This window comes from Haliaeetus albicilla, chromosome 2 (genome assembly GCF_947461875.1).
Source record: "Haliaeetus albicilla chromosome 2, bHalAlb1.1, whole genome shotgun sequence".
In the NCBI taxonomy this organism is placed as follows: domain Eukaryota; kingdom Metazoa; phylum Chordata; class Aves; order Accipitriformes; family Accipitridae; genus Haliaeetus; species Haliaeetus albicilla.
Genome location: NC_091484.1, coordinates 14,264,106 through 14,285,132, shown reverse-complemented (window position 1 = coordinate 14,285,132; position 21,027 = coordinate 14,264,106). Strand labels below are relative to the sequence as shown.

General features: G+C 50.4%; 1 protein-coding gene across 5 annotated transcripts; it reads right to left on the bottom strand.

Annotated features, from left to right (window-relative positions):
• Positions 1–13: 13 nt before the first annotated feature.
• SGK2 (serum/glucocorticoid regulated kinase 2) lies at positions 14–20,192 on the bottom strand. 5 transcript variants are annotated; one of them, XM_069807104.1, is made up of 15 exons: positions 20,084–20,192; positions 16,149–16,301; positions 10,490–10,559; positions 9,108–9,165; positions 8,232–8,281; positions 7,576–7,633; positions 6,893–6,976; positions 6,441–6,572; positions 5,508–5,620; positions 4,919–4,955; positions 4,269–4,355; positions 2,746–2,841; positions 2,301–2,456; positions 1,797–1,886; positions 14–1,568 (listed from the first exon to the last, which is right to left on the bottom strand). In XM_069807104.1, the coding sequence occupies exons 2-15, from the start codon at positions 16,198–16,200 to the stop codon at positions 1,413–1,415; spliced, it is 1,239 nt and encodes a 412-aa protein (XP_069663205.1). In that variant the 5' UTR covers positions 16,201–16,301; positions 20,084–20,192; the 3' UTR covers positions 14–1,412. The 5 variants fall into 5 exon arrangements, with proteins under 5 accessions (XP_069663205.1, XP_069663242.1, XP_069663233.1 ...); XM_069807141.1 differs by lacking the exons at positions 16,149–16,301; positions 20,084–20,192 and adding an exon at positions 14,311–14,512; XM_069807132.1 differs by lacking the exons at positions 16,149–16,301; positions 20,084–20,192 and adding an exon at positions 13,462–14,219.
• Between the last annotated feature and the right edge of the window lie 835 nt (positions 20,193–21,027).

Sequence of the window (21,027 nt, the reverse complement as noted above, 5' to 3'; positions counted from 1 at the left end):
AGAGGGAAACACATCAGTATATGCACTTTAATATAAACCATGTCATATTTCTGACAACTTCAGCATGTACAAGATAAAGTCTGATAAAAAAAAAAAATTGTTCCAGCACAAGCTTTGCAACAGCGTGAGCATCACACAATTTCTTGAGGGGCCCTTGTTTAGCCCTGTGTTTCAGTTAGAAGGTCTTAGCCCCCTTTCTCCTCCCCACAGCAACAGAACAAAACTACTTTAAAAAAAGAAAGTGGGAAGTGACATTCAATGAGTACATCAGCCTTTAAATTAAGGCAGAATAAAGAACTGTTCTACACCAGTGACAGGCATCTTCATTTGGGCACTGGAGCCCGGAGGACTGGTGCTGCCCTCCCTGTCCTGCACGGGGGGGGGGGGCTCAGCACCGCTGGCCACCCCAGCGCAGGGTGCGGAGCTGGGCTCAGGCTCCCCTTGCTGCGTGCCCTCCTGTGCCCCATGGCGCTCCAGATAGTGCTCGTTGCAGTAGTGTTGGTGTGCCTCAGGCAAGTCAAGCACATGCTGTGAAGGGACACCCCCCACCCCACCCCACGCAGGGTTTGGCCATAAGGTTATTTTTATTTTTCCAAGCAACTCAGCCTCTTCCCCACCCATTTTTACCTGGGATTTTCCTCCCACACACTGGCTCCTCCATAACAGCCTCCTTATTGCTTCAGCAGTATCCCTATCCTGGACCAGAGAGATACACAATCCACTCACCTTGGGGAGGGAATAGCTGGCATGAAAGACCACAGCACAGCTCAGGATTTACAGACCTGCAGCTGCCTGTGGAGCAATAACTGATGAACAGTTCCTCTGCCCAGCTCAGTCCAGGACAAATGGCTTAAGTGGCACAGTCCACTTAAGAGGAAGCCACTGCTCTCAGTAGTGTGAAGAGTTTCCCTCTCTATTAGGGGGGCAAAGCAGTTGGACAGAGCAGGGTAGAGTTAGCGCCGCAAAAAAGAAAAAGAAAAAAAAGTGGCCCATTACAGGGACATGGCTGTTCATGTGAATGGTGGTATATACCTCAACCATAAATACAACCACAGAGTGAATACAATTCTGCCAAGTAGCACAAGACACTCAGGGGAGGGAGATCATAATAATCAGTATCCCACTTTCCCTGCCAGGGGAACAGTCATTTAGAGGGAAATCCACCAAACAGCAAAAGTTAAGAGCTCTGTTCCATCCCAGGCAGTTAGTACATTAGTCCCAATTTCCTTAAACCGTGAGCAAAGGACAGTACCAATCCTTTAAATAAAAAAAAAAAAAAAAAACCCAAACAAAAAACCCCCACCCATACACAAACACCCAACAAAAAAAACAAACAAAAAAAACCCCAAAACAACCCACCAAACATAAAACCCAATCAGTTAAAATCTGGCTTCTCAAAGCCTTTATAAAACCTAGATGCCCTCTTCAGTTGGTGCATAAGAAAATCCTAAAAATGCATCCGAGGCACTGGAGCTGCTGGCTGCTAGGTCAGGTGTGTGAGTGATGGAGGTGGAGATCGCTTCTTGGGTGAACTCTGGATCAAAATGTCGCAGATCAGCTGGACCAGCCTAAGCCAAGGAACAGAGACATGCATAGTCATTTCAAGTGAGCAGATCCCAAACAACCATTTGTGTTCAGACAGTAACACAGCTGCTCTTCCAAAAGCATCATCACCACTCACCGCATTTGCAGTCCCCAACCTGCAATTCAGCATCTCTCAGTGTCAGCATAAGACACCTGGAGAGGATTCCTTTTGTACCACTATATAACAGATAGCAACAGAAATACCCACTTACCACATTGGGGTTGAATGGTGGAGTAATCCTCTTGTGGTACAAGTCATCCCAGTTTATTGGGCTGAAGAATACATGGTTCTTTATCTCAAGCTGCACAGAAAGCAGTGGGGAAAAAAAAGTCAGTCTTCTGCCAACCCTCCTTTTCCAGCACCTGCCAGCTGGTTTCACAGCATTAAGTAGTTGAAGCAAGACTTGGAGCTACCACATATCCATGTAGGGGCCACGTAGCAAATCCTTAGTACAGGAGGGTCATGGTCCAGTAATCCCTTGAAGGGAGATGACACCATCACACATTGGTGTCCTAGCTTGCCACCACACTTTGAATCATAGTGTTTCCCTTTGGAAATCCAAGTCAACCCCATATACCCCTTTTAGGGGGCTGGAGAGACATAAGTATGCATCAGAAGATTTTTCCCAAGGCAGTGCTGTTATCATGAAAGAAAGGCTCAGAACAGAAAGGTTTCCTTTCCATCCTCCCTCCTGATCCTAATGAAGGCAACCTACAAAGTCTGTCTTGGCACCCAGCCTCCTCTTCTGGTCCTTGTGGAGAAGTCCCTGGAGGATGTCACAAGCTGCCACAGTCTTGCTTCCTTGAATCTGGAGTGGCTTGTGCAGAATGTTGTCATACATCTGAGACACATCCCGGCTGTAAAAAGGAGGCTAATTTGAAAGAGAGGAGAAGCGGGCAGGTAAAACGTGAGCTACCACAAGGAACCACACATCGCAGGTCAAAATGAGTCCTGTAGCAAGTAGATGAGGGAGACCTGCCATATCTCAAATATCAAACAGATATCTCTGTTCAAAGGGCAATGGTATGATTGAAGCAGGTCATCTAATTCAAGATTCAGTTGTCTGTGTCAGGTACCATGTGAACACCAGACCAACCTCACATCACAACTTTCAAAAATAAACTCTCCACCATGTAGCATAAAACAGCTTCCAAACTTACCAGTCCAAACAGCATCTCATAGAGGACAGCTCCTAGGCACCACCAGTCTACTGTCCTGTCATACGGCTGCTTCTTTAGTACCTCAGGAGCCAAGTACTGGGAAAAGTCAGAAGTAAATATTTGAGTCAAATTATAAAGGAAGGTCTTCGTCCTCATAAGTACACAAACCTGGCTGCAGTCCAAACTGAGCAAATGCATTAGGAAGGACACAGATGTGTTTCCTAATATGCTTTGATAGACTCTCCACTTGCTTCAGAGCAACAGGTTTGAGAGACACCTACTAAAACCCCCAAAGTGTTTTTCAGGGCTACAGAAGGTTCTCTTCCTACACAGAACTTCTACAAGAATTTGCCACCCACCACAACTCAATCAGCAAACCTGTCCTGCACTGACACATTACACCTCTAAGAGGCTCCTGTGGTTTTGAGAAAGCTGCAGTTTTCAGTCCCAGTAAGTCTGTCCAAAGCAGCAAAACTGCTAATAACCACAACCAAGCAGCAACAGGGAAGAATTCAAGTGGCCTGCAGAACAAGCAGCACACCAAGTCTGGTCTCACAGGATTATCTCTGTGTACTATCAGGCTCCCTACCTAGTGCAGGGGAAAAAAAAACCACCACAACCAAAACAAACAAAAAAAACCCCCACAAAACCCCCCAAACCAACACACATTAAAAACCACAAACCTAAGCTCAAACATCCCCGCTTGATTCATGCTGTACTATTGCGTAAGTGGGTCCCCACTGAAAGCAGAGGGCACCCACCAGGAAATTCCTGCCCACTTCTGAGCTTGAATACTGAAAGGTACCTTGTTTACAGACCCTTCTTCAAGCTGTCTCAGGATGGGCAACAGGACAGGTGCATTACCTAGGCCAAAGTGCTACCAAAATCCCCAGCTCAGTAAGAAGCAGAAAAAAAAAAAGCCTCCAAGCAGCCAAATTGGAGATAGGTTTTAGCAAAACCTAATTGAGCGTGCACTGGAGAAAAGGCATTCCCTCCCCTCTGAGCAGTGTTCACTTTCCAGAGGAGAGCCTGGTCCTCTCCTCCACACAGGGTGTTTTGCAGCTCCTGCTTAGCAAGGACATGCAGAAGAGCGGAGCAAGGTCCTGTGTATGTCAATACCAGCAGGGTCCTTGTTCTGCAGCTCCAGGGTGTTAGAGCAGGTAAACAGCCTGCTCACAGGCTTGCTCATGGGCTCCCAGGGTCAAGGTTGTCTCCACAGTCACCTGGAGCAGACCCAGTTTCACAAGACTGGCCATTTCCCAGTGCAGGGATCCCTGCCCCTGATAGCACAGCAAATTTAGAGTACTAATCAGCTGGTATAGTTAAAACCGCCTCTGCTGAGTAGGAAAGACCTTATCTGAACTCCAGCTTCAGGCTGACAACCTCAAAGAGCCCAAGGTGGTCTAATTCACAGAGCCCATATTTTGAGACATGAACACCCACACAAGTCTGAGACCCAGAGTAGCAAGTCTCTGAAGGCTTTCAGCCCCAAGGTCACAGTGAAACCGCAGCACGTGCTGTACCTCAGGAGTGCCGCAAAAAGTAGAAGTTGTCTCCTCTTGCTCCATTCCTTCTTTGCAGAGTCCAAAGTCTGTCAATACTATGTGTCCCTACAGAAGAGAGACATTTCAGCTTGGCCCGCTCTTTCTAGAGAAGAGAGGATTTCCAAGCATTGGCCTTCATATTGCACCTCATGTATGTTTTAGTACCCCACTGCTCATGTGCTTCCCCTCTCTCACCTTCTGGACATCCTATAGTACAAGTACAGGAGCCCATAAAGAAAGTAGATTCTAGATTTTTTTTTTTAATTTGTCTACAATTCTATAGCTATGCTGAGATCCAGCACTGCTGTGCTTTGCCACCGCTTTTATCCCAGAGTCAGTTTAGCAGTCAGCACCAGAGTAGCAGCAGCAACTTGCTCTTAGCACCCATGATCCCTGCCCACAAGTTAGGTCCCAGCTCTTGGGAGCGAGCTGAGAGGGCCCCAAGTGTGCAGTTCTGCAGAGGGCAAGCTCACTCCCTCTTGCAGGATCTGCACAGAAATGCAGTGGTGCATACACACAAAATCCATACAATGAAGTAAGCTATAGCCCAGCTTGCAGAACCATAGTCCTCTGATTATGATTCTGATGCTTTAAAACCAGAAGGCAGGCAGCATGAGCTGCGAATATACCTGGCAATCCAGGAGAATGTTCTCAGGTTTTAAGTCCCTGCAAGACAAAAAATGCCGTTTGAGCACATTTGGCCAGATATTTAGAAGAGCCAGACCTGAAACAGCATCAGCTAAGAACAGGAGCTAACAAGATTTCCCAGTCCAGTTCACCAAGACCTTCCCAAAGCACATATTCCCACCACTGTTGGGTATCAACATACACACATGCAAACATAAAAAGACTGCTGTCATACAGGATCAGGTATTAGCCTGCATTTCCCTACATATCTATGCATAAATTGTTACTGCAAGAGAATTCCTTACTTATTGAGCCAGGTTTATTTTAGATCTTTATACTTAACCATTCTCTCTCCTTCCCACTATCAGGCTGGGAGTATTTATTGCCCATCAGGTCCCATGCAGACACCATCCCTCTTGCAGGATAAAGTGCCAGCAGCACACTGTCTTGTCTGGGGTAGGAGATTCTTCAGCTACTCCAGTCCTGCATTTTGCAGGGCCCCAGTGAAGCCCCTTTCCCCCCCAGCACCACACACAGCCTGGCTGGGCAGACTTGGTACCCCTGCTCTCCCCAGCAGGGGATGTGCCTTACCTGTAAATGATGTTTAAGGAATGCAGGTACCCAATTGCACTAGCAACTTCTGCAGCATAGAATCGGGCCCGGGGTTCACGGAAACAGCGCTCCCTTTGCAAGTGGAAGAACAGCTACAGGCAGATGAGAGGGTTGATCATTTCTTCTCTAAAAAAAACTGAAGGATATCTGGAGCAAGCCTGAAAGCCAGCTACTGAAGTGAAAACTGGTTTGCAGCAAGTAGCACACAAACAGCACCGAATAAGCCCAAACCAAGTGGCTTTAAGCAATCTAAACACCTTTCTAGAAATCACTTCATTTGTCCTCCTTTTATGTCACCACCTCACTTAAGAATTCATTCCCCCCAAAATGGTCATCTGCTGATGTAGTTAAGCTTCCTAGCTTGCTACAACTCACAGGCCAATCATAGTAGTAGTGTGGCCATGAGAAGTGGTACATGCACAACTGAACCCAGTAAGACCCCCAATATGAATTCTATTTGGGCAAGACATCCATGTCAACAATATGTCCCAGCCAGTTTCAGATAGCACAGAAAGAGACAGCTGCAAAAAAAGGTAAGCTTCTGGAGGACAGAAAAAAGAAATCTAACATACTGCAATAGCATCACCCAAGCAGTAGACTAGGATCCAGAGCTGGCCCACAATTGGGTTTTGCCAAAATCAGTATTTCTCATATTCCCCACAGGATTTTAAAAACACCCCTAACACATGCTTTTCTCAGTATCCTTGCCTTGGGAATCATCTGACTCAGGTCATAGCCAGCAAGATATTCACTCAATTTACAGGTGAGATAGCATGCCAGCTACTCCTGGCTGGTCCTTGCCAGCAGACAAAGCAACATTATCTTCTGATCAGAAACAGTTTTAGGCAATAAAACAGCATATTTGGGAAGGACCAAACAGAACGTTAAAATAAAGCCTGTAAGTACACTCACCTCTCCTCCATTTACATAGTCAAGCACAAAGTAAAGCTTCTCTGAGGTCTGGAAGGAGTAATGGAGTCCCACAAGGAAGGGGTGCTTGACATTTTTCAGTAGCACATTGCGTTCTGCCATGATGTGGTTTTGCTATGAAAAAGCAGACAAGACGTTAAGAGTTTCAGGCAAGGGTCCAGTGCAGTCTGCCATAGGGGCTCACTGCCGTTTTCAAAACAGGTGGAAACTGGGAGCCCAAGAGGGTCATCTCCAGCCCCAGGAAGGGGACCACTCTCTCTTTTCTGACCTGATTCATCTCAGTTCTTCTCCATGTTCCCACGGCACAGAGAAATCCATGTTTAACATGCAAGTTGTCTACATGGATGCCAGCCACAAGACACCTCAATTGCATTACCAGGATAGCTTATACACTGACCACTATTTGCAGAAGTGGCCAAGGAGAGCAGACATACCTCCTTTTTCTTTAGGATGGTTTTCTTATGCAAGACTTTCACTGCATAAAAAGTCCCATCACACTTGCGTTTGGCCAGGAGAACCTGCAACAGAAGGTCCCGGTCACAGGTTTCAGTCTCACCTTCTGCCATTTGGTTAGTGTTTCCTCATTAGCTCACTCTTGTGAGTGATGATACACAGAGTGCAGCTTCAGAGGGTCAGGTACAAAGTTTTAGAGATCAAGCTCCAGCCCTCTGACTTCCCAGCACTTTCTCATTGCCAGAAAAAAAAGCACACAACATCTCCACATACATCTCTTACACGTCCAATAGAAAATAGTTTTGGAACATTTAGCAAGAATCCACTTTAACTGGGATTGTTGCCATCTCACAAGGTACAGATTTGCCTGGAGATCTTTTGCTAGCTGAACAACTCTGAAGCTTATTTTGAATCAAGTACTGCTCCTCACCACCCTGAGCATAAAACACCTCACACTTCTGTCCTTGGAGATGTTGCAGGAGAGCTCAGAGTAAGAATGACGATGAAAACCCTACCTCAGGTCTCATCTGGCCTCAGTCCCACTCAGGCCAAACTCCTCAGGAGAGGTGCAAGCAAAAGACACAGCTAGAACCTCCTTCAGCAAGAAAATCTCTTTCCAAGATGCCTCTAAAGAGCTACAGCCCACCTGTACAAACCCACTTACTTTTCCAAAGCTTCCTTTGCCAATAACCTTCAGGAAGTCAAAGTCTGTTGGCTTGGCACTGTTGGGCAAGAATGAAACAAGTTAATGTTTCTGGGAGAGAAACGTGCAACAGCAACACTACCATCAAATCAGAGTTCCTTCTTGGAAACACCAGTGTTTGTGAAAGGGATTAAAGGGCACTGGACAGATGACCCTCACTCCCAGCAAACAGCACATTCGCACTGTATATGTCAGTGCACCCAGCAGAGGATGAGCAATCCCTCAGCAACCCACCTGCTGAACACAGCAGCAGGTGGAAGCAGCTGTCAGGACCAAGTAGCACCTTTGCAGGGGAAACAGTTTATCCCCATTTCTAGAGAAAGATAGTCAGGGAGCCAGCAGTGACAAGGAAGATCTTCCCTTACTACCTCTCAAGAGACATGGGACAAGGGGCTGCAGACATGGACAGGAGAGGATGATTATGATAACAGCGACCAGCTATAGCTGAATGTCTTGAAAGCTGGTGCATCAGTGATACACATGGTATTAAAGGCCAAGTAAAGTAATTGTTAGGACTCTTGCAGACACCACCCATACAAGACAGACCAACTGCCTTCCCCTGCCAGATCTCTTCACTGCATGCTCCATACCCTACCCAGCTTTTGCAGGGAGCTTACTTTGGGTTAGCAGAAGGTCCAAGGTTGATGTTGTCAGTTGGTGTTGGAGGCTAGAGAGAATAACAATAATATTAGTCACAAGGACCATGCTGCAGGTTGTGCTTTCCTTTCCTCAATACAGCATCACTTGCACAGAGCCATTGATAAACACCCATCAGCAAGAGACACAATGGATGCTTTGGCAAACTTTTAAGTGATGGGGAAAGGGAGAACAGAGCTATGCACTGAAGTAATATTATCCCCAAGCTGGAGTCTGTACTAAGCTACTCTGTGCTGAAGTCCTCATCCCATACTTGCACAAAGAAAAAGTACTAAGCGACTGCTTGGCTCCTGGCTTGACGCTTTCAAGACCTGCTGTGCTGCCACACTGCATGGCTCAGTTGCTTACTGCAGCACCGAGAGAATGAGGTGCTAGGCAAGAAGCCCTGTGCACAGCTCTGAGACAGAGGAGCATTCCTGCAGCAGGACATCAGCATCCCTCCCAAACCCTGCAGCCCTCTCCCCACTCCCATTAAGCCCCAAAACTGCCAAGTCTGGAGCCTTGGAAGTGGCCTTACACATACGCATCACCACAGAGGTGTAGCCTCCCTCTTCCCAGTGAGAAGGAGGTACATACACACACATGGTCTTCATCCTCTTCCTGCTCCTCAGGAGTCTTCCCCTCCCCAGACTCTGGGAGCATTATGCCTATCTAAAAGGCCATATAGGGCCTCTCTGCTCTCCTTTTTCTCTACCCAGCATCACTCACAGGGACAAGGCAGCAGTAAGACTCCTAGCAGGCTAACACAGGCTCTCCTTCTTGCTTTTCTCCTACAGGCACCAACCCTCTCTTCATCCCAAAGGTGAGGGCTTGCTGGCTCAGAGCCATGATCTCACCTGGGTGCTTTTGTCCGGGCTCCGGGAACGATCCATTAAAAAAGCAACTCGTTCAGCACTTGGGAAAAGAAGAGCAAGCCAGTATTGAAAACAGAATTCAAGAGAAACACAGCTTCACACCATGAACTTGCCAGGCACCAGCACAGACCCCAGTGTGTGCTCCCCTCTGTCATAGGAGACCTCAGCTACCTCCTCAGTCACACTGCTAATCCCAGGGGGTGAGAGTGCACAGGCTCTGGGGGAGGCAGGGGATGGTGGGTGCATGCTGACAGGAGGTGGGGGGGCAGGGAGGGGAAGGTTCCTAGGCACCCAAGTGATTTGAACAAGCACAAGCATATTAAATGCCATAGTTAGCCCTTGATTTGCAATAGCAGAAACTGGTCAGGGCACCAACATATCAAGACCAGCACAGCCCCAGCAGCAACAGAGCATCAGGGCCAGACAATGCTGCAGCGCTCCCAGCCATGGCCAGACCCCTCTCGAGGCAGATGCAGCCCCCACTGCAGCAGGAATCTGCAGCACTCAGCCCTGCAACCCAATGAATGTCCCCACAGGGCAGCCAGGAGAGTCCAGCTGGGTCTGACCACCACATGCCATCTGGGCTGGCAGCAGCTAGAGGCCATTCCCCCAAGGCAGGGCAGACCAGGGCAGTTTGGGGCTGTTGACATTGCAGGGAAGAGGGGCTGGCCACAGCAGCCAGGGCTGGCTCGGTGAGCAGAGGCATTGAAGCACAGGGCTCTCGTCTACCCAGTGCAGCTGCTGCTGGGGCTGGAGAAGGTGGACTTGAACAGCACTTGGTTCAGATCCAACCTGCTCATTAGTTACTCGGGAAGGATGGGTCCTGCCACCCCAGGGATTCCTCCCTTTGGTTTTAAGGGTTCCCCCATGCTCCTTGCAAAAGCTGGGATTAAAGAGATGACAGAAGGGAAAAAAAAAAACCAAACCAAAAAACCAGCAGCTCTTACCTTGTCCCCTGCCCCCAGAGATCTTTGTCCATTCCCTCTCAGCCCCACCAAGCTCTCATACGCCACAGGGAGGCTCCAAAGGCTCTCATCCCCTCAGCCACCCTCCACCCCGCCTCTTCAAAAAAGGGGGCCCGAAGCTCCCACCAGGCTCCACCACATCTCACCTGTGGGTGCTCCCCCTCTCCACCCCCGTGCACTGCCAGGCACAGACCCACGGCCATCCCAGAGCCCCCCTTCTCCACGGCTGGGCTGACCATGGCAGGAGATGCCGGACGGCAGCGGGTGCTGGCGGCTGTCCCCGGGACTGCCCACATCTGGCCGGTGCCAGCCAGCTCCATTCACCACCGAGCCAGCGCAGGGGTTATCAGGCTGAGTTTTTAAAGGGCTCTCATCCCACTGGGAGGTTTTCATACTCACTATGAGCAGAGCCTGGAGCCGGAGGCCTTGATGGTTTGTCCTATCCTCTCACGGCCGTGCTTGATGAGTTCTGCGAGGAAAGTTGGAGCACTGAAGCCGATCAGCTGGCAGCGTGAGCACAAGTGCACAGAGGCACGTTTGTTCTTCACCGACCTTGCTCTTCTCTCCACAGCCGCCCTCCTCCCCCTTCCACCCACGTACCAAAATAACCAGGAAATTATAGGAACCGGGACAGCTCCCCTCCCAGCCCTGCCAGGAGCCCTCAATAGCTCATAGGACAGGGATAAGTGCCACAAAACAGATACCCTTTCCCATGGCAGAGGGGACTCAGGCTAGAACACCACTGTCAAGCCTCCCTGAGCCACCCCGGGTCCCCAGGAGGGACAAGGGGAGTGCTTACAAGGACGATGTTGTACTGGGATACGTCACACACTTGGCACATCCACTGCCCCTTTCATTCAGGGCTCTGCGAGTAATTAGGGACATGAATGAAACCTTTCAGGCCCCTGCAGGAGGTAAGCCAGCACACACACGTTGCAGCAAGTTAAGTGACTTGCCCAAGGACATGCAGCCAGTGCCAGAAGCTGGGATTCCCACCACAGAGCATCTCTGCTGCTCAGCTGTACAGGCAGTTGCCAGTACCCATCATCATCACCTCTCCCTTCACAGAGCCTGCTCCCTACTGCCCAGGCTGAGCAAGAGAAAAGCCTGAGAATTACAGCCTGTATGGAGGAGTTGCTTATTTTACTTAGGAGTAGGTAACAAATATTTCAAGACTCAAGTTTTACTCCCTGCCCTAGCTCTGCTACTGGAAGGAAAGAAAGAATCAAAATATTCACAGAAACACATACTTCCCTCCCACCCCCCAAAAATGGGCCTTTGTAGACACAAGCAAGTTGTCATCCTGGAATAGCTCTTCTAGAGACCAAGGAATAGGCAGCACCAACTGCCAGAGCCCATCTCCCCAGGCAAGGGGTTTGTAGGACAACAACAAGTTTTGAGGTAAACACAAGCCGATTACAGAGCCTTTCCTGCACAGGTCTTGGGATCTGGAAGATGGAAGGACCTGCACGCTCCAGAAAGCCACTGAACTGGCCACCACCGGCAGTTCTGGGATCTGGGTGCAGATCTGATGAGGAGCCAAAAACACCAAGCTGTTGTTTTAGAGTTTCTGAACGGATAAGAAAGGGAAAGCAGGAATTTAAAGAAAACCCCACAAACCATTCAGTGAGTGAGCTTACAACATCAGGCTGGTCTGAGACCCTGACCTTGTCTGATACATTGCCCTGCAGCAGGTACGAGAGCTTGTCCCAGCAGGCACCCACCAGTAGGGACAGCATGCAGGCAGCACCCAGACAGATCAATCCCCATCTCCTCCCACTGGGCAGAGTCCTTATTTCTCTGACAGTCTGGCTCTCCCTGGCTCACCGAGGTCTACTGAAGGTCATCCAACGCCTGCCTTGGGGCTGCATCTGTCCCACAGGCTGCTAGACAGGCTGGCCAGATACCGTGGTTGCAAGCAGAGGGACATCAGCCCTGCTGTCTGCAAGCAGGCAACGCTCACTCAAAGCTCAGTGCCAGGGAGGAGATCTGCACAGGGGATGGCCAGGGGCACGCAGGCATGTGTGGAACAAGAGCCAGGCTACAAATGGCAGCAGTAGGTAGAGTGAGGGCTCCCACCCCCTGCCCAGGAGCCTCTTACCAGAGCAACCCAACCAAGGCCACACAATTTAACACCTCGCTTCCACTCCATACGCGTGGCTCCATCAGGCAATGCAGCCTGTTCCCTCCAAATCTGAACCCCCACAAGCTTGGTTTGGCTTGGTTTTGGCCGTAGGGTCAGCCTGCTGCCACTGACACTGTTCTGATCCCAGACGCATGGGGAAAATAATGACATGTCACAGCTTGGGCATCTTGGGGAGCAAGTGGGCAAGCCACAGAAACACATCCATCTGCCTTGGGGGTATTTGCTGGCAGCACAGGATGCAGGACAAGTTCCCAACTTGCTCTGAGGGGCTTGGACAAGGCTGCTTTAGCAAGGTCTCCACAACCTACAGCTAGGCAGGGGCATCACTGCTGATCAGAGGCTGCACAGCTCTTCCAGGGCCACAGCCTGGCAAGCCTGTTCATGCTTCCCTCCACGAGCCCCATTCTGCTCCAATGCTGCTTTGCTAGAAGTGAAGCTACTCAACAAGTCCCTGCTGACCAACAGCAGTGTTTTCCAACAAAGCTATTTCATTAAATGTACTTGCTCTGAGGCAAGAGTCTCTCTTTCTGCAGTGAAGTACCACACATATTTTTAGGATAGGCATATCCCCATCCTGTATCACTTTCTATTCAGGCTCAGAGCCACCTTCCCCAGCCTAAGTCCACCTTCAAAGCCAGGTTAGTTTCTGGTTTAAGTCTCCTGAGCAGTCAAACAGGCTTTTCCTTATCACTAACAAACCCTACTTCCCCTAAAGCACAAAGATTTCCTGAGCGCACACATGCTCAACAACAGAATCAGAAATAGGTCATGAAAATACGCTGGAATACTTGGTTATACATGCCCGGCTGCATCCCTCCTTGTGCCTGCTGGGGCAGCAGGGATGCTCCAGGCATGGCCAGGGCCACAGAGAGCATTAGCAAGCAAGTCTAGGAGTTTCCCGATATGGTGTGACTATTACACACCAGGGACACAAACCACTACACCCCACACTCCCCTTAAAGACCATTTCACCCCAACACCTGGGCCAGAGGCATCCCCCAGGCAGTAGGCACCCGCTCACACAACATAAAGCTGCTACTTACAAGTTGGAGCAGTTACTGCAGCTAAATCTCCCCCCACCAAACATCCCTCAGTAACATACGTTTTCTTCCCAGCACAGCACAAGCAGCTCCCTCTTCCTTCAACAGTTCTGCCAGCAGTGACCCACATTCCCATGCTAGCCCAGCGTTATTTGCTACAAACACATTACTAATGCAACGCGTACCTTGCACGGAGAGGCAACATCATAGACTCGTCATCTGCAAGCTGCCTCCCACCCTCTTCCCTGATGTCACTGCTCTCGGCATCATTTCCTACCTAACCTAGATTGCAAACCCCTCCGAGCAAGTCCCTCGTCCTCTCCTGCTCTGAGAAGGGCTAGTTGCCAGCCTGGAGAGGCAAGGAGGCCTGGCAGGCTGTCACTGGGACAGCAGGCGATGTTTTGGAAGAAGCACATGGTTTCGAGGGGCAGGGTTGACAGAGGGGCACCTAAGGCAGCCCACAGCTTTCATCCAGCACAGGGGCTGCATGCAGCGTAAGGGGGAGATGCCCCAGTTTCAGCTCAGAGAAGGAGCACAGGGGGAGGTGGGAAGGAGGACTCTTGCAAACACATGCTTTTACTGGCAAAAGAAAAAGCTCAAGTTTTCCCCTGCTACAGATCTAAGAGATAGCTCCAGGCCAGCACCGGGCTCCACTTTCATTCCCATTGAGGCACTACAGCACACAGCAAGTCCAGGAAGAGGTTAAGAAAGACTTTAAAGGACTTCTTCACTTCGGGAAGCTTTCTTAGCTGCCCTCTGCAGAGCTCCTACCTGACTTGTCCAATTTTCTCTTGTGGATCCTTTCCCCTACACCCCAGGGACACTGCAAACCAGAGCAGGAACCCCAGCTAAGCAGCCCTGGCTCTGAGCAAGCTGGAGTCCACAGACAAACAACCCTCCACATTTTAGAGGAAAAGCTACATGCAAAGCTGGAAGAAAACAGCAGGTGGCTAAAGCTTGCAGCATTTAGCAAAAAAAAAAAAAAAAAAAAAAAAAAAATCCCATGAAAATAGAGAACAAAGCATCAAACACACCTGGGAGCACATCTACCGGCAGAGGCTGTGTCCTGAAGCATGGGAAGCAGTCCACAGCAGGCAAGCACAGAGACCCCTCATTCCCCACACTTCCCATCCTTGCGCTAGTCTGCCCTGCTACTGGCTGCCCTGGCAGACCAGAAGCCCAAGGCTCTTTCCTAAAACTCAGAGGGGAATAGCTTTGTTTCCTGTAGCAGTTCATGTAGCCCATAAACACCCTCCACCTCCTCAGGGTGATCACGCTACTACTACCAGCTCACTGCAGCCCTTTAAAGAGAGCAGGAAAAGCTGATCAGCTGCAAAAAATGAAGAGACACCTGCTAGATATACCCAAGGAGTGAGAATGTAGGTGTGGGCACTAGTTTTGGATGAGGAGGGAGGGAGGGGTGCAGGTGGTGGCTAGGAGCAAATTGCATCCCAACAGGTATCTCAGGTGTACAGAACAATGTTTTACATGTTAGTAAGCTGGCAATTTGTCCACTGTCCTGTGGTTTGGAGGAAGGTCAAAACTGTCATTTAGTTCAGGTCAAACCCAGAAGAAGCTGCTCCTTCCAGTGTCCTCCACTGACCCAGGAAGGCTGCAGCCCAGGGTAGCCAGACTGGCACTTTGCAGCAGTATTAAATGCAAACATAAACACACATGGAGGGGAAAACCTGATGTCGGAGGCACACGGTGATTTGAGAGAACAGAGACTAAGCTCTGAGCAAAAGGAGACATTGGAGAAGGGCTGGTGTCTTCTCTCTCTCTTCGTTAAAAATAGAGCAGTTGTTTTTTGCTTCCATTGTAGTTTCCTAGAAAATCTCCCTGCATTCAGCTGCAGCAGGAGAAAAGCCAGCTTATAGAGCAAGTTAAGCGGTGGGTGCAAGGTGGTAAAGGCAGAGGTCTGGGCAGCCTTCCCTGGGGAGAGCAGAGGGGCTGGTTGCCATGGGACAGGTCCCTAACCCCAAACTAGAGCTACCAGGAGAAAATCACCTGAAACATCTGATGTGCTCATTGCCACGTGTAACAAGAGAGGGGAAGCAGCATGTTGCTTGAAATACCGTTCTCTCTCAGGTCAAAGCCTGAGTATTTTGCTCAGCCAACATCCTCAAGCTGTTAGCATCATCAGCTTTTAAAAATATCTCCTATTATGTTTTTATTTTCTCCAGTTTTGCCTCTACTTGCATTGAAATGGTCAAGTTTCATTCAGCAGCTAACTTAGATTTGCAAATCAGTATCTTCAGCTTTTGTTTCTTTCAATAAAAACCTTGGTATTATCAACAAAATCTACTTGATTTTATTTTCCACAGAAAGGCATCTTTAATTAAAAATCCATTTTCTATCCAAAGAAGAGGAAGCAGAAGGATCCTGGAAGGAAAAGTTTTTACCAGCTAGAATGCATAAAATATCTAATCTGGAGTGAGGCCAGTAATGATAATAGACACTGATGGACAAAGCAACGGTTGGGTTGGTTTTGTCCATCGTGTCCCCTCCATTTGTAAGGGTTGCTAACACTCAAGGGCTGGGCACACACTGGGTGTAACTCAGGGTCAGGTGTGCGATGTGAAGCTGCTGCCCCCCTTGCACAGAACCACCTCCTGGGCCCCCCACAGGTCCCATAGGAGCTGGGATCCCTGCAGCCCTTGCTGGGAAGGGTTAGCCCCGTCTGTCCATGCCTGCGAGGCTGGGCTGTAGCCTGACCCAGGCTGGAGCCAGGCTGGAAGGCATGCAGTGGGGCTCTGCCCTCTGCCAGCTGCTCCGCAACCCAACGTCGGTGGGAGACCTCCGTGGGGATGCCTCCTCCACGCCCTCGTCATCCCCAGGGGGTTAGTGACACCATACCAGACAGGAGCATTACCCTTCGTCTTCCCCAGGGCAGTGGAGGAGGGCTCCATCCAGGCCACGTACATAAAGCCAGCCGAAATAGTTCCCTCTCCTTACGGCTGGGGCTGGAGCTCAGGGACAGGCACCAAGCGTCCTCAGGAAGCAGAGCACGCAGACGTTTCTCTGGCTGCAAAGGTGAAGGACACAGGAGTAAGAGTAGAAACAAGCCCTCGGGTGCAGTGCTGGCTGCCCACCAGCGGGCATGGCTCTGGGATGCAGGGCTGGCTCCCTGAGCCTCGTCTGGCCAGCATCCACCCGGCACTCGGTCTGGTAGAGATCATGGGGGTGTTCTGCCACCGCTCTGGTGTCCCTCTCTTTGCATTCCTCTCCAAAGAGCTTTGGGACTGGCAGATAGAGGGCACTGGAAGAGAGCTGGGTGGTACTGGTTGACTTGTTTGACTTCTGTACAACAGAAGAAATTTACCCTACAACTGTTAAATTCACAGGTTTCTGCTCTCAGGAAAGGATTTTGTTGTTCGATGCTTTTGAGGAGCTGAGACCCAATCCGTCCTCCCTGTACCCAGTGTGACTGCCCAGGCACCAGTGGCTCCCTGGCACAGGAGAAGACATTCCCTGGAAGCACATGGACACATGGACCGCCGGTAAATCCCTAGCATAAGGGCAGGTCCCCACCTGGGGATTCAACATCAGACACCACCAGATGCCCGGGGCAGCTGCAGAGGGCTTTGCCCTGGAGACCCCCATGACTCTCCCTGGAGAGGTGTCCTGGGCAAGCAGTTGTCCCCATGACAGAGGACATGGGTGGAACAGGTAGATGTGAGCAGAGTTAGCCTCCAGCGTGCTGCGCACCCAGGCAACCCTCCTCATGTGCAAGAGGTGAGACTTTCCCCCTTGCCCTGCCTCCATGCACCCATGGCCATGTCCAGCAGCAGCCTGCAGCAGCCCTTGCCCCTTGCCCACGACAGGACACATTAATGCCGCGCTGAAGGGGTTGCTGGTTGTGGGAGCACTTGCAGGGCACATACGTTATATAGGCATGCAGGCACACATCCCTACAGGTGCTGCAGGCGTGGCCATGCACACCTTACACCAGGACTGGCCTTGGCTCCTTCCCCTGCCCAGCACCTGCAGGCTCCTAAACAAAATTAAACAATTCTAGTAAAGCCGGAGATCTGCTGGTGTCAGTGCTGGGTTTTGCCAGTGTTGCTGGTCTTCTGTGCAGGGTTGGTGCTTCCCTGCCCTCCAGAGAGCACATCTATGCCAGGAAAACCTCTGGCTGGACCTGGGTTCAGAAGTGATGAGCAGCTCTCAAGCAATTTAACCCCTTCTGTGCATGTCTCCTGCCTGGGCTGGACTTGGTCAGACAATGGTGGGAGCAACCCCTGGCCACAGAAAGGTGATTTTTTTTCAGCTGCACTGGCACAGCTCAGAGCCTCCAGACATTGCCTGCGCTTGGAAACATTTTCCTTTTCTCCCCGAGGGAGGAAAGCTGCCTTCACTTCCCCAAGCCCTATAAGAGGTTGAGGGCTGCATGGTCCTCCATGGCTGAGCCTGGTCTCTCCCAGCAGGGCCAGCTCTGGCCGGTGCCACTCACCCCAGGGAAGCCACATTTGCAACTTCTCTGGGGCAGGACATGTCCAGTGGACAACAGGTCCAACCCATTGTCTCTAGATGCAGAGAAGTACCACCCTCTCTCTCTGTTATAGTATTTTATATGCTACACATATATGCAATTTTATAGGGAAAGAAAGGTATACTATCTTAACCTCCCTATCTAGCAATATCCATAACCATAATCATAAAAGTATCACTGAACTGGAAGCACAAAGTTCTGAGCAATTGGAATTGCAGGGTAGGGTCCAGATAAGATTAAAACAAATATTTCTCTAGGGAGCACAAAGCAAGTTTCCATTGACCTGAAGTGAAAGGTGACCTAAAATGTTTGGCTACTCAGTTATCTCTGCTGGGTAAGGAATAGGATAGGATAGGATAGGGTAGGATAGAATATTCTTTAAAAGGTCAGAGCCTATTTCTTTGTCTTAAGAGGATTTAAGAAAGACTAAATAGACTGTTGGTGACCACTGGGGTTCTTTAAAATTTTTTTCCCCCTCTCTATATTTTTCTGTTAGTGTCAAAAAGCCAGGGCTCTGCCTTAGGCATTGCCCTTGATTTTGCCAAGGAGTCCCACAGGGGTGCTGGGAAGTTTCCCATGTTTTGGTGAAAAGAGCCAAGAGGAGGATCAGGATCAGGTTTATATTCCAAAGGGATCAGGTTTATATTCCAAAGGACAGCTAAAGTGGGTTTGAGCAACTCTTGGAACTTTCTGTGCCTCCGTTTCTACAAATATGAATGTGGCAGAGTATTACTGATCTCTTGCAAAGCCTTTACATCTTCAGAGGAATAAATGCCTGATCTTACTATTGCCATTAAATTAGTTGGCTGGGACCTTCTTGATCCCAAGTGTTTTTTAAGTGCAGGCACAGTCTCAGAATAAATAACACAAAGTTTGAAGCAGTTGGCCAGCCTTGTCCTTGGGGAAGGTGCAATCCTCCTGCTTGCTCTCCTTTCCTTTCCTCCCCAGCAGGACTTCAGGACACATTACAGCCTTTGTCCTAGAGCCTTTCTTAAAAAAACCCAAACAACCGTCTTTCGGGGGGATGAGCGCCTCTTTTCTCCGGCAGTGCAGTCAGTCTGACACAGAGTGCACACTCAGGGCCATGACCCACAGCTCAAGCCCTGAGTGTGACCAGCCTGGCAGGAACAAGGGCAGAGAGGCAGTTTCCCGGCCGGATTGAGCAGGGCTTAGCAGCTTGGAGACGGCTCGGGGAGCTGCACTGCCCAAAACCAGGCCCCTCGCTGCTGGCACAGTGCTGGGTTCATTAGGAAAGCTTGTGGGCAAAGTGTCCCTAGGAATGCCTCCCCTCTGCCCTGCTCCATCCCCATCCCGTCCCTGAGAGCTGCCAACTCCAGCTCCGCTGCATGGGATGCATGTTTTCACCCCTTTTTATCCACATGCAAAACCTGAGAAGCAACTGGTGCTGGCACAGCCAGAGACTGCCTCCAGCAGAGCTATATATACTAGATCCAGTGGGCAGCCCAGTCCAAAATGGGCCAAGTGCTGCTCAAGGCGTTGTCAGGACCCGTGATCCCCTGTGCAAGAGCAGCAGACCTTCGCTGAAATCTGCTGAGCCCATCTCTGTTCCCCTGCTCTGGCACTAAGCAGGAACAGCCCTCCCTGTCCTGCCAGCAAGGGGGTCGGGGATGCCCCGCTAGAGGGATGCCAGACACAGCACCCCTGAGCTTCACCAGGCCCAGCATGGTCCCAGAGGCACAGCCTGGGACACCACAGCCAAAACAACCGGAAATTTCTGGTGCAAACCTCACCCTTCTGGTGCTGGCTGCAAAAGCCCAGTGCATCCCAAACCTCCTTTCCCCGTGCAGGTGGTTCAGGGACATGGGGACACACATGGTCGGTCACCAGCTACCTCTGCTGATCTGCCAGCTCCTGAAATTACCCAGGGTCAGAAACACTTGTGGCTGATCCCCATAGGAGCTCACCCAGGGAGGTGAGCTGATGTGGGGCTGCGGACACAAGCAGGGTGATGGAAGATCCTGGTGATGGAAGTTTCCTGGGGGAGGCACAGTTAATGCAAGAAAGCTTTCCACCTATTACAATATTTCCAGGGGGAGCAAGGAGGCTGCTTGTCTCCTCTCTGGATTCCTCCACAGCTGGGAAAAAAACCCCACTGCTGGAACTCAAACCCCCTCCACTTTCAGCTTCTGACCCTGAGCCAGACCCCTGCAGAGCAGGTCTCCATGTGTTGGCTGGGTCCCTGGCAGCAAGGGACGAGCCCTTCACAAAAACCTCTGCTTCTCCCAAATGGGTTTAAGTCCTTACTAAGATAAGGGAAAGTCGCAATCATCCCAGAGAAAGTACACCGATATTACCTGCAGAGCACGAGGTGCGGGGAGCCGGCCTCCTGGGCTCCGGCAGTGGGGCTGGTGGGCACTGTCACGCTCCAGCAGCATGTGCCGCTCTCCCTCCTGTAGTTTTTATTTTGGTGATTCGGTCTGAAGGTCAAAGGAAAAGTCCGAAGGAGTGGCTTGTGGCAGGAAGTAAATTATTACCCTGCCACTGTTCTCTGAGGGGACTGAGGCACAGGGAGCTGGGGTAGGAGAGGAAAATCCCTCCTTGCGGGGATTAGAGGGCAGCTCACCAGCAGGGAAGTGCAAAGGGTCAGAACAAAGTGCTCTGTTCACCGGAGGCTGTGCCGGGTCACATACCGGGTCCTCGCAGAGGTAATGAAGCATGGATCACCTCCCAAACGCCAGCAAGACCTCCTGCATGTGGACATGACCCATTGTCGATCCACCAGCAATCCACAGAGCTTGCCAGCAAGGAATGAACTAGGTGAAGTGGAGCCTTGTCCCCCGGCAGCACCACATCCAGGGTGGGAGATCCAGGGACTTTTACATGCTTGAACTTTGCAGGTGTGACAGTGCTACAACCCCACTTCTGCCTCCTGCGCGACCCTCCTCTGGCTCCATGCTCCCCATCCTGGGCCACACATATGCAAGAACAAGCACCTGAGCAGCTGATGAGGACCGAGCCCCATGAGCACATCAGAACTGAGCCCAGAGGAGCCCTTTTGGAGCCAGAATCTACTGCCCTCCATTCGTACCCTCCCCCATTTGCTCCCTGTTCCTCTCCCTTCCCCTCTGCAGGTGCCCAGCACCAATGGTCGGCACATCCCTGCATGAGTGGGTGCCCAAATAACAGTTTGATGGTTGAGCGTGTTGGTGGAGTCACTGCTGGTCACTGGTGGAGCCTCCAGCTCCTCACCCAAAATCCAAACTTCATATGCAGGAGGCATTTTCTGATTACCAGGAAG